This window comes from Cebidichthys violaceus, unplaced genomic scaffold, assembly GCF_023349555.1.
Source record: "Cebidichthys violaceus isolate CVI_PGR_0920_01 unplaced genomic scaffold, fCebVio1.0.p SCAF_25, whole genome shotgun sequence".
Lineage (NCBI taxonomy): Eukaryota > Metazoa > Chordata > Actinopteri > Perciformes > Stichaeidae > Cebidichthys > Cebidichthys violaceus.
Window position 1 is genome coordinate 5,938,420 of NW_027176428.1, and position 14,108 is coordinate 5,952,527.

General features: G+C 37.9%; 1 protein-coding gene across 2 annotated transcripts in view; it reads left to right on the plus strand.

Annotated features, from left to right (window-relative positions):
* Window positions 1–2,232: 2,232 nt before the first annotated feature.
* The window catches only part of mapkapk2a (MAPK activated protein kinase 2a), a 28,348-nt gene continuing 16,472 nt past the window's right edge, over window positions 2,233–14,108 (plus strand). For both annotated transcript variants that reach the window (XM_068720327.1, XM_068720328.1), the window contains exon 1: window positions 2,233–3,008. In XM_068720327.1, the coding sequence (XP_068576428.1) occupies window positions 2,787–3,008 (222 nt within the window). In that variant the 5' untranslated portion in view covers window positions 2,233–2,786. The remainder of the gene's footprint in view (window positions 3,009–14,108) is intronic.

Consider the following 14,108-nt stretch of genomic DNA (forward strand, 5'->3'; position numbering starts at 1 on the left):
AGCTGAGTTCATCGCTTATCTGACAGCAAAAGAAAACAAAGCATATGCATTGCTGAGAAATTATGTTTGCTGACATTTTCCACATTTTTCAGATACAGCTTGGTCTACAGTTCTCTACCGTGTTCTTGCCCTACATACTGAGGCATTTCAACAATGGATTCTTTAACGATCAAAGCAGTGAAGTCTGATCAACACATGTCCTTCAGGGTTGAGAGTATCTTCACATTCTTGTCACCATTTGATTGAGATTGAGGTGTTTGGACTGTTTTCTAGGAGAACAATTCAAATGTCTGACAAATGGTCAATGATAATACAGTGCGCTACTCTTGAACACTTAAAAATAAGATTTTGGATTGTGTGACTCACACTGTATTCTTAAGTGTGGCAAACCCCATTCATCTGCTTCTTGCAGGTTTGAAAACACTTTCATTGTAAATACTCAGTTGAGCACTGCTATTATTCAGTGCAAGGAGTTGGTTCTGATAAAACCTTTTATTGGTCTGCCATCTAGTGGTTACATGAAGTGTTGCATTTAAGTTCCAGATGGACCACAGCCAAAGAGTCCAAGAGTTACACTCAAGCAGAGAAAGTGTAAATGAAATCAGAGTAAACAATACAGAATATCAGAAGTAAAAGCCTCTATGTTTTTACGGTTAAAATTATATTGTTTAACTAAATCTAACTCTGATAGCCCTCTTACAAAGGCTAATTTAAATATTAATTAGAAAATACAAAAAATAAGGTGCAATGATGCTGTTGGAGTCAGGGTATTTATTCACTGTCAATCGGTTGATTTTATACACAACCTAACTTTAAATGACATCACTCAGATGTGAACAACATATGAATTAAACTGAATGTTGTTGGCCTGTGACAAAGTGAACTGCTAAATGAAAAATGTTTGATTCATATCTGATGTGCAAGAATTTTACTGCCAGGTGTAAGTTTTGGCTTCAAAATCTAACTATTGAGCAAGCATCATATACATTATCATAGTCAATTGGATATTAATTTATGTTTCTCTAGATATTTTGTTCATTAATATTTGCAAACAGATATTTAATTTCAATGATGAAGTTAATATAAAGTGATGGTATGCTTAAAGGCTACATTACTAAAAGATCGCTTTGTTGATGGGACAATGTTGAGGCCGTTTAGGCTTTCTATCTGAGGCAACACTTGTGTTAAAGTACCATAATTGAATTAAATCGTTTGCTGAAGGTCAGGGCCTAAGATACTCATGTCATGCCGATGTTGTTTTCCTGGTGATATGGGTGGTGTGTACAACCTTGGGGAAGTTTACTTTCTAAAAAAAAATCTTTAAAAAATGTGGTATGTGTTGCAATGTCAAAATATATATATATATACAAGGAATTCGGGGATTTTATTTTATTTGCGAAAATGGAATTAAAGCAGCTTTTTACACACTACTACCTTTATGTTGGAGAGTAAAAAAGAGAGTTTGAGGGTGGGAGGGGCACATTAACAATATTAATGCTTTTGCCATGTTTTGAGGCCAGTATTTATGTTGACTTTTGGATAGTCTTACCTTCTGGGCTGTCAGCAAATAAAGCCGCTAAACAAAAGAGTAAAATAGCCAATCAAATATTGGGTCAGATGAGTGGATTCAGTTTGAATTAGGAAAAGCAGGCTGGAAAACTCCATAGTTCTCTAACCTTGAGCTAAGCTTTGGGACTCTAGTCTGAGATTACGAGGTCTATTTCTGTCCATCTCTCTTTTACTATCAAAACATTGCCAAGTGGGTCTCTTCAGAGGAACGAAGGTAATCTGTAATTTAAACACTAAAATAGAAAAAAATAATTAAAAAAAGATAAGATAATCCTTTATTAGTCACGCAGCGGGAAAATGTAGATGATTATAGCAGCATACAGTATAGTGCAAACAAGAGACATAGAAAAAAACAAGATCAAAACAAATATTATAAATAAGTAATAAAACAGTAAAGAATATTAAATAAGTAAAAAAGTAAAAAAAAAAAAAATCCACAATAACTATAGTATTATATATGGTTACTTTTGGCTGAATTGTAGTAATCAGGTCATAACTTTTATCTTGCCCTGTCTTGTGTCTCCTTTCCTTGTGCTCTACACTACAGTCTGTCTGTTACTCTCTTATATAAACAGTCGCTTCCTTGTCGCACGTCTCCTTTAAGCGCAGAAGAAAAAAAAGCCCCGGCCATGACGTCAGCAGTAAAACCTGCTCCGGCTGGGTGTCTGTCCGTCTGAAAGTGAAGTGTGTTTGGCGTGCTACTGGTGTCGGACTTTTACCCCGCTGTTGTCTTGTCTTTGGTTGAGTGTTATTGTTGGCTTTTTTTTAACTTCACTCGCGAGCTTTTGACGTTACTAATTTTTGAAAACCCAGCCTTGTGGACGATTTATGGGACGTTATTAAGAAAAGTTCCCGAAGTGCTTCTTTTGAGGAACCGGTGGAACGGCGGAAACCACCAGAGATGGATAAGCTAACCGATAGCTGAGTTGTTAGCCGAGAATCACAGGTCAAGAATAGGATCAAGCTAGCATGCTAACAGCTAGCTAATTTAGCATTTTATCGGCTAACCTAAGTGAGTTTGTCGACCTGTAACGTCCGAAACTTCTGCCGGTTATTTCTCGGGCCTGGCTGCTAACGTTACATCGTGAACATTTGTGTCAGAGGCCAGCTAACCCAGGAAGAAGACTCGGGTCTGCATTTTAAAGGGAAAAAAGGACACAAGTGTTTTGTTAGAGAGGTGGCTGTTGTTCCGTCTTCTCAGCCCAAACCAAAAAAGCATGCTGTCCAACGCACAGAACCAGCCACTGTTTCCCAACCCGTCGGGGCAGCAGAACTCCACGGGCCAGTTCCTCCCCTTCCACGCGAGACCCTCCTTGCAGATCAAGAAGAATGCCATAACAGACGACTACAAGGTGACCAGCCAGGTGCTGGGGCTGGGCATCAATGGCAAAGTGCTGGAAATCTTCCAGAAGAAGACTGGAGACAAGTATGCGCTGAAGGTAAGTCATACTTGGGGGGGAAAGAAACTTGGCCAGAAAAGGAACAATGTTAAATCTGTGTAGACCTGAGGCAACAGCCAGGAGATCTGAATACCTTAAGTAGAAACACAGCTTTTAAATAATCATTCTACTGGAAATGTTGTGTTCAAATGTGGATTTTATACAAACTATTCCAACTCAGGTTCACACAAATATAACAAAAACAAATACCTGGAAGGATTAGTCTGTTCATTGATTGACAGAATATTTATCAGCAACAGTTTTAGTGGATAAAATGGCAAAACAGTCAATGTAACTTTTCTCTTTAATGTGACTATTTGCTAGTTTTTTCAATTGAATGACATTTTGTGTACTATTGGTCGCACACAACTGGCAACCTGAAGAAATCACCAACAGCTCCTGGAAAATGTGATTGAAATTTATTGACGTTTTATAGACTTGACTGTTAAAGATTTGCAGATAAAGTTTTTTTTTTTTGTGATGATTTATGGCCTCATGAGAGTCGTGATAGTTTTGTTCTATCCATCTTTTACATTGTTGTTATCACTGCCCATCATTACTCTTTTGCTGATCAGTTATTAGCAGGTGATCTGTGATTGAAATACCTCATATAGGATAAAGGGTTTTTTTTTTTTTTTTTAAGTGGAGACAAAGATACTGGTGTATTTTATATTTGAACAACTAATTGATCTATAACGGGTTCCCTGCCATCTCAGCTGTGATGTTCTGCCCCATAACACGTGTTAGTTGTTGTGAACAGTGGAGTCCAGAGCACATTGCTGGACAGGCTATATGAAACACGACACCATTTCTCAACCTGTGCTATTGTAATTGTTTTGCGAATCATCCACCATTTAGTGTGATGAGATAACGCCGTGATAAGCATATATTTGTTGGTAGTTTCAGCCCATGTGTCCTTTAAATTAGAATAAAGTCAGGGCGGGCTGTAAAGTGACTCTGCAGTGTCAGGATCTAGAGATCACGTTCTGTATCAGTCAATGATTGATAAAGGACAAACGTCACAACAGCTATCCAAACCCGGGGGACTGAAACAAGACCCACTGAAGCTATTTATTACTGCAGGCCAATTCAGTTATTTATTATTAGAAGGGATTGTAGTATAAAACTTTTCCGAATAGGTATTGCACAAAATGAATCACAGCCTGGGAACATCCTGTGTGGTGATTCAAACAGTCTTAATAATCGGGTCACAGCGTTTTGCACTCGTGTGTGTGTGTGTGTGTGTGTGTGTGTGTGTGTGTGTGTGTGTGTGTGTGTGTGTGTGTGTGTGTGTGTGTGTGTGTGTGTGTGTGTGTGTGTGTTAAACATGACACACACACACACACACGATCTTGCTCAAACCTGTTGGGTGTCATGTCATGTCGTGGTGTGTTGTATGTTATTTGGTTAAGCCTGTAGAAAGTTACAGTTGGTGAAGATGTTTATCAATTGAGACATCATGTTATAGTTTCAGATAGATATGGATATTGCACCTGAATAGAGCTTTTGTCGTTGCCCTTCAACCAAAGTTTGGTACAGCTCACTGAATTGTTAGCGACTGTAAGCGCCCAGAAATTGAATGACGCAACAGTGTGACCCCGAGGATTAAACATCCAGACACGTCTCTCAAAATCCTTTGCAGGTATTCACAAAACCTAAAATTGTCCTCGTATTCAGTTCCGCTCAAATGACGGGTCTCTTCAAGGCCACATTAGAACATAGTGACATTTTTTCCTAATAATACAGTGAGCATTCTCTGAAAGCACAGTTACAAAATAGTTAAGATGTTGTCTCTTGCTGCTTGGTTACTGTTTTGAAGTGACATGACTATCCACACTGACAACATACCATTAGGAAATCCTTATCAGGGGCTTATCTGGTTGGACTGCACAATTATGGCCAAAATTATTCTCACACTTATATTGATCAATATTGATATCACAGTTAACAATCACAGCTGTTCATTGATTTAAGGGATTACATATTATTTATTGCACTTTCACATTAACCCTCCTGTTATGTTCGTTTTTTAGGTACAGCCATGATGTTCGCAGGTCAAATTGACCAGCATGTTTAATCATCCAAAAGTGGTCAGAAACCAAAAAATCCTAATAAATATAGTTTGTACCTCATCACCAACTCCCTTACTAACAATTCAATCAGTATTTAGTGTAATGGAGTTATTCACCCCTCCATAGATCATAGTTCAATTAGGATAACCCACTCGTTTTCATGAAAAATACATGTTTTACAATTTTTTAGGTACTTTGGAAAAACCTAGATATAAATTGCATTAGTCTACCATAACGTGTATTTATTTCTAAATTTTGTGTACATTTTGAAACTTTCTTTTTTTCATGGGGTGATGTAGATAAATAGAGATGAGTCACCTCTGCTGTTCAGGGTCATATTGACCCGCTCACTCAAAATCAAGCCAAATGAATAAAAAAGGATTTGTATTGAAAGTAAACTTCATTTATGTTCATTTATAGTGTTAAGAAACAGAAATTTACAAAAATTAACAAGCGATGAGCACAATGAACGAGGTGTGTGTGTGTGTGTGTGTGTGTGTGTGTGTGTGTGTGTGTGTGTGTGTGTGTGTGTGTGTGTGTGTGTGTGTGTGTGTGTGTGTGTGTGTGTGTGTGTGTGTGTGTGTGTGTGTGTGAGTGAGATTGCGTTTCCTCATTGCCGCGTTTCCTCATCTGATGGTTCATAATCGGTACCATTATATTCTGAATTGACCTCAAGATTGTCTTCATCTTCAGACACATCCTCCTCTATTTCACTGTCATGATCAAGGATGTGCTCCAGAGCCTCCAGGGCTGTCATCCTTTGTTTCTGTTGCTCATGTTGTCCTACAGTATTCTGCTGTGTTGTTTGCATCTGCTGAGTGTAATGTTGGTAGGACTCTCAAGCAACCCTCCCCTGCTAAGTGTGGGTGGAGTTTATAAAAGGTTCCCGTCAAAATAGTATCTGTATTTCTCGCACAGGTGGGGTAGTGAGAAAGTGTGTGTGTGTGTGTGTGTGTGTGTGTGTGTGTGTGTGTGTGTGTGTGTGTGTGTGTGTGTGTGTGAGAAATGGGGTGAAACATGGTGGGAGGGAGTAAGAAATACTTTGTCTCACGTTTTCAAAGAAAGAAATGTTCTAAACTTGACACTTCAGACCCCTTATAGCCTCCATTTTCACTGCCGGGTCAAATTGACCCGAACATCATCTCTGTTATAGAAACCTGCAGGAGGTGGTTGCAAATGCATGAATTTTTTTATTTATTTTTTTAAACATTGATTACACTAAATAAGGCAAGCAGAAGAAGTTTCATACAGAAAAAGTACTTTAAACTATTTTTTCTAGATTTTCAAACTTTGAAACGGGTCAATTTGACCCTGAACATAACAGGAGGGTTAAATTAACAGAGTAGAGAGTTTTTTGTGGAAAAAAACTGACATTGCAATACATATTATTTCTGCAATAGAAATATTGCTATAGGAATAAATGCAGGGCTATTCACCCAAAATGTTAAACCCTTGATCTTATGCACTTTGAGAGCAGGGTGCATGTGAAACGGCATGGCTGCTCCCCAAAAGTACCTCGTTTGCTTGCTGGTGGTGGGCTGTTAGTTTAGGCTCTCGGTATGATATGCAGCTTAGTTTTCTATGAGCGGCGCACATATTTTAAGTCAATATCTTCTTTTGATTATGTTCATTTCATTGTGGGAAGCCCAAATCGTGTTCGCGATTAATATTCCATAAATTGTGCAACCCTACTACCTGAATAGGTTGAACCCGGGCATCACCCTCCTGTCGTGGGTTTGACGCTACATTGCTATGGTGATAGTTCTAGGATACCAAAGTTTAAATGGCATTAACTCTGAAAGGAGAGAGAGATATTTATATAGAACAAGAGAAGTGCACGATGTAATGGTTTTATGGTAGTAATATCTCGGCCAAATTATCACAGTACGCTATAATATTAAGAATTTTCAAATCCTGGATTTGAATTAAAACATACATGGACAGAGTTTCAGTGGCATTATTTCCTCCACGGATAGAATCATCAGTGGGTTAACCACTGTACACAGAAGATCTGGAACATAACTAAAAATCTGAAAAAGAGAGCTCAGATTGTTATAACAAAAGTAGGTGCTAACTGGTACAAAAATAGAAATATTCATTCTGGATATACACCATTGCGTCACTAACTATTGTAGAGCAAAGCTGTGTACAAAGTTATGCGCACAGTATTTGTGCAACTGAATATGTAGTCTTGACAATCTTATTATACACATTCAACTCGTTTTAGGTATAAGCCAGAATTAGATGTTGACAATGATGAGTTTATATAACTGCGGTATTGCGAGTTGATACGAGCACACGTTTTAAGTCAATATCTCCTTCGATTATGTTCTTTTAATTGAGGGCAAAATAGATTTTAATATTGTATTCATTCTATAATATATTATATACATTTTTTGTATGAAAAAGAAGGAAAAAAAGCTAACATTTTATAAAAAATATACACTTAGCTGAAGTAGAGAGGGCAAAACAGAGAAAAGACGCTATAAAAACAACACGAATCCCACACGGTGCAGCACGGTGCAGCTGAATCATTTGTAACTCGAATACTAAGTGTTTGTTGGAGAGAGACTGTGGAAGAGAAACAGAGACCCTAAAGTCTTGGAAGTCCTAAAAATGCACTTTTTTTTTGGTAACGCATTATGCTTGATAAAACCTGTCGCAGAGAATCAATACCTTTTGACTTTGTTTGTTTTGTTTGAGACAAAGCTGTTTGCCCTTCTGCGTTGATTGGTCTGTCTCTCTTAAGGCTGTGAGGCATCTGCCGGTATCGTCTTACAGCGACTACATTTACATGCACACAAGAAATCAAGTTATTGAGAGCAATCAGGTTAAGGCCTCATTCTGACCCAAAATAGCACTGTTTTAAAAAGATGCAGAGGGGTGTGTTTGTGTGGCCTTTTAGCTACAGTATAGGGGTAAGAAAAATAAATAATTTCACAAAGATCTGTTTAAGTTGTACATCTAGTAGGCAATCATTTTTGTTCCAATCTTTGTGTGGTAAACAGTAAAAGTATGCAGTTTACATTATAGGGCATTCTACATGAATCTGCACTGTGTTACTGGATAACGTTGCATTGTTTTGATGCAAAAGTTGAGAAGTATGTGTGGTCAACTCTTTTGCCAGACAGTGCGGCATTTTTATTTGTGCAACCTTTGTCGTCCAGACCTAACACTGTACCAATGCAGTGGTCTCATTGCAATAAATGTGGAGGCTGTAATTTTTTGTGCAAAACAATTGTTGGTTTGAGGAAGTTAGAGAATACATTGTACATGTACAACCTGCCAATGTACATGTACATTGGCAGGTTAATTCCTTATTATGTATTAGATAAAACTATCTGTCTCTCTTGCTTTCACTCTCTCTTAAAGCATACATGGTTCCAGAATAACTTGAGTACTGGTAGTCCTCAATAAAAATGTAAGGAGCACCAGCACAACATTTAGGAACACCACTTTACCAACATGTAATGCAACACATTTCATTTATTTTTTTCCATTTTAAGTCTATCACTGATAAATAATTTTTTACTAAAAAGAGAATTTCCAGAAATACTATTTTATTTAAGTGCTTTAAGAGAAAAAAACAGTAACTTTAGAGACCCACATAGACCCGTTTTCTTGTCTTTTTAAATCAGGAATAAATATTCATTAAGGAATTAATTTAAATATATTGTGAAAGCTGAGAACATTATGATCGAAGTATATAACGGCCATTCCGGTGCTCACTTGAGTTTCGTAAGTCATGGAAACTGCACATAAACCCCCTTCATGTCATTATACCAAAGAACGCCATAGCTCCTCTGAATGGGTCTGTAGTTTGTGGTTATAAAGTTTCATGAGGTTGTGATTATTGTAGAGGTTACAACGGGTCAACGGTGATGGTCTCACTCTGTGAAATGGTACTATGATGGCTAACAACATCACAGTTGGACTCATTTGATCCACAAGAGTCTCAGCTTTTCAGTCATACAACATTTATATAATTCCAACAGCCTCGCAAAGTACTTTTTTTTTTTTTTTAAACATGGACACCAAATAATAAAATCAAATCATTGTGCAATCAAGTCTTATGGGCAACTCCCGATTGATTGATTGTTTTTTAACTGATTGAGCTATGATTATGGATTAGATAAAGTAAAAAAACAACTTGCTCAAGGTAAACTTCTCTAAATCCACAATTATTTAAGCAGGACTTGCAGTGATGCCTTGACCTAATATGAGTATTATTATGTTCCCACATTGTTTAGTTTTTTGGTGAGAAAGACTGTCTGTGTCCAATGCATGCACATCTCTCAAAGAGCAAAACAACCATTTCTAAATATAATGACTGCTGGGATTCAAGTCTCATTCTCATGTCCAGTAGACCTCTACTCTGTAGTGAGTGACATCACACAGGCTTCTTTACTTCATGTGTCTGAAGTAAGAACAGTTCTACTGTTAGCTTTAATAAACTCTTTAGTTTGATGTTTTAGTTGGGCTTTGAATTAAATTAACCAAATTAATCTTAATCCCTGACCTTAATTGAGGAGAGGTTTCTTATTTACAAGATGTAGAAGCTATCTGGTTACTGCGAAAGTCTGTCAATAACCAGTTTACTGTACATGAAGTCCATTAAGACCAAGAGGCTGCAGGGATGTTAGCTTACAAAAAATCACACGTTGCAGTGATGGCCTACAAGAAGTTTTGAAAAACTAATTCTAGTCTTTACGCCAAGTTGTGCCGTATCCAGAAAGGAACTTGGTGAAATGTGTCGTTAAGGTGATGTAATCATAGACGGAATGACTAAATGTTTCGGCCACATTTTGTGAGCTGTTAAAGTTGCTCTTCCTGAAATTTGGAAATATGTGGAAGTCACTGTGGTGAAGTAAGCACACCTGCTCAGGGTTGGTTAAGAAAAAAGGGAACTGGAAACATTCGCCAGTTCAAATGGAAGCTTTTTCTTGTTTTATAGGTTTGGATTTCTGAAAGTTTCTTTTGGACACCTCTGGAACTTGGTCTAAATGGTGTGCTTAAACAAATGTCTTTCTAGTGAAACCCACCATCCACACAACATGAATCATTCTGAATCCAGCATTGACACTGTCAAGCATGTCGGATTAAAGGTTAACGCAGAATGGAAAAGCCAGGCATAAACTTCAATCATGAGACGGTGAGAGAGAGGAAGGAAAAGGAGGGGGGAGGAGAGGAAAGAAGAGGTTCTCTTTGAGTTATTTCTCTACCCCGTCTGTCTAACTGTACCCTTATGAGAGAGGCATCTCTAAGACACATTAAGTTAATTCACTACTCAATATTCCACTTTTCTCATCACTATTTATGGAATATTTGATAAAAAAGTATATCCACACCTTTTTTCCATGGCATTTTTGAAATGGGTTGCAACATGAGGATTGATGCCTTTCTTTATCATGTATAATATTAAACTGAATATCTTTGGATTTTGCCATTTGTTGCTCTTTTGTGATATCTTACCAACAGAGATTGATCTAGAAAATAATCAATCATAACATTATTTTTTGGATTCTATGGTGGTGTGGATTAGCTTGTTTCTTTTCACAAATACCCACGTTTTTGTTTGAATCAAACACTACGGAATTTTAATTTACAAACTTGCACATTGGTCAACTTGAACTGCAACTGGATGTAGTGTAAAGTAAGAAAGCCAAGTTCAAAATGTAAACAAGACGCACGTGTATTACGTCTGTTGCGTTCAGGGGCAGCGGTAAGGAACGAACAGCCTGGTGTCACGGAGCTGTTACAGGCGATCATAACGTTGAGAATTGAGTTTGACATTTCCAACTATTGATTTTTCTGCATTGAGTCATAATTGGTAATGAGAGAATCACGATGCGTCTCACCCCTACTGGCTATAACTCTGTTATAAGTGAAGTGATCTGAATTGCAGCCTGTGGTGTTTAAGGCCATGTGCACACTACTATGTTTCCATTTTAAAAGGCATATCGTTTTGCTACGTTTACACCGAGCATCAACACTACACCGGAGTTTTAGAGTTTGAAAGGTTAATTTAAAGCAGGTTAATTTAACATGGACAACTGATTACAGGTGTTGTCTTTACTAGCAGCTGTTGTCCAGTTAAAGTCTGCATTTGTGTGGAGGAAGCAGCTGTTATTGGAGCGATTAGTAGGCGGCGTGACCAGCGGTGTTCTCAGACCTACAGAGCGGACGTAGGTACTGTAGATACTCACGGTTTGAGGCTTTTGAGAAGGGCGACGGACACAAAACGGAGGACTTTGCTTTCCTTATTAATGCTTGTTTTGTTGTGCACAACTATTGTGAAGTCCACACAGAAACTGAAGGAACAAAAGATAAAGTATAAAGCACTACTTTTCATTATTAAAGACCCTATTACCCAGGGTATATGAATAGTCATGTGGTATTCGTCTTCAGAAAACGTATTAGTGTGGATGTAGCCTAAGTCTGTATCATTTGACATTGTTTTGTTAAAACTATGACCAATCCTTCAATGCCATAAGATCCTATTTCTCCTATCAGATTATTGTGAAAATATTTGTTTGACATTTGTCACAAACAAACAGATTAGCTGAAGTAAAAGCTTTTTTTGGTAAACATTTATCTTGGTGTTGTAAGCTCCTTTTGACATATGATTTACTGGTTTGCAATTTACATCGTCTCATCGTGATTGGGCGCAGTATCCACCAACCCCCACGCTCTGAACTCGTCTCTCTCTGCTGCCTCCCTGTCTGTAGAGTGTAGAGTGAGGTTATTTGGAAGGATGTGGTATTGTAGTTGTGATAGATGGAACCAGAATTCGTATCTGTGATACATAGTAATTTCCAAGCTGATGCAGCACTCTGTCATACTGAAACAGCACTTCTTTATGAATGGTTGTGGATACTTCCTTAATAAGCTCTCAACAGACACAACTTTCTTTTCATAATTGTATTGATGCTGGACTTGTTCTCCACCAACTATTCTTTGTGTCTTTGTATTTTGTTCTGCTTGGGTTTTATAATCAGTTCCTAATAAGGAAGCGAAACGGTTGAATATTGTTAACAGTAAAGAGAAGTAAATGTTTTTCTCTCTTCCAGAGTTCATTCATTTAACTTGCTATATGTGCACTCTGTTGCTCTTGTATGAATATTAGCCAAAATACTTAAAACTCTTTTGAAGCTAAATTTATTTTTGGTGCAAAGAAGAACAAGCAAGTCCTAATTTTTCAATTTAAAATTGTCATAGATTTATTTGATGTTGATTCTCATCTATTTATGTGTCCTTAGATTCTAACATAATGGAAAAGACAAAGGGACAATTTTTTATAATAAAGGAAAAGGGAAATAAGCTTACTTGCTTTCTTGCTGAGATTTAATTTCAGGGTCTGAAATTAAGTTTTGTCCTCACCCGTCACTGTGGCAGATTATTGAACATTTGTACTGGCCACTGCATTTATTTCTCTTGCCACTTCTGAAATAATAATAATAATAATAAAAAAATATATATTTTTAGTAAAAGTAAACTGCCAATGTTTGCAGGTGACCTGAATTGTTTACTCGTGTGCCAATGCAAATATTTACTTGTAGTATTTGGCAAGTGGTCATTTCATTCCCTGGTTAGATGAGAGAAGATGAATATCACTCTCATATCTGTATGGCAAATATTTAGCTGAGCCAGCTGCTGGTTAGCTTAGCATAAAGACCTCCGAAAAGGAAACAACAACTCTAAAGCTCTCTTATTAACATGTTACATGTATTTAGTTTAATCAGAACAAAAACTGATCAGTAACTTCCTGAAGTTTTTCTAGTTTTATGTAGTCTGTCTGAAAACACACACACACACACACACACACACACACACACACACACACACACACACACACACACACACACACACACACACACACACACACACAACTTATCAAAGGGACACATCACTGACTGACGGAATGATTTCAGGTGATAACACACCAGTCTATTTGTATTTATGCAGTGAAGCTGTTGCATCAGGCACTTCAGGGGATTCACAACATGAATCATGAGATGTCAGAAGGGAGGAGTCAGTGAAGCCAGCTCAAAGGGACAAATAGAGGTAAAGGCTGTCGAAAAACATGCCAAATGCCTTCAGTCTGTACTTATTTAGTGACACTTATCTGTTCATTATCCCCGTCTGCCTTTTGTCTCTCGCAACCCCGCTGTTCCTCTTAAAAGACTCCACACCATCTCCTTCTTTGTTTCCATGCAGGTCTTCCAGCCTGTATCAGGAAGTGAGACAGCTGTTTCTGTGTGTCATACAGATGTCGTACTCTCTCACTTCCTCCCCCTTATGTCAGCCACTCATTTTTTTATGAATGTGTATTGTGTACAGGGACACCTGCTGGCTAAAAATACTCACCTGCAAGCCAGCTGTCTGTCTTGAGAGGTAAAATGACCATTCCTCACAGAACTGGTAGCACTTCAATCTGACTTGTGATGTCTTCAAAAGATGGAGCAGTTTCAAGCAACATGAAGATTTTGTCTGTCAAAGGTGTGTTCAAACTGAATGAAACAAATATTTCTACCATGCGGAAGTGACATGATTGACAGCTGGACTGTACACACATTAGCTGTGACTGACTAGAAACGTGTGCATCAACTGTCTGTAGTGCCAGCTAAGACTGACTGATCAGGAACTGAACTACTATATTTTCCCCACAGTCTCTTGAAGAGGAAGTTTTTCATTAAAGTCGAACGTATCACCCATTTTGTTTTGCCGTGGGTAAATTCAGTCCTACTGCTTGTCCACTCTTGTCTTTGGATCGTCTTTAGCTCTAGCGACGTGTCTACATAGCAGCAAGCTGTTTACAGTGAACAACATAAAATAGTTCCCTTTTGCAACCTCATAAAACAGTGCAGTTGTTTATATGTACTACACACACACTCAATACATGATTAATACTAGTGTGCACACACATGATATCTGATGGTCCTGTGAGGCAAAGCAGATGTCTTTAACCAAATCATGTCCTATTGACACACAAACATGCTGCTTCACTGAGCGCGCACACACACACACA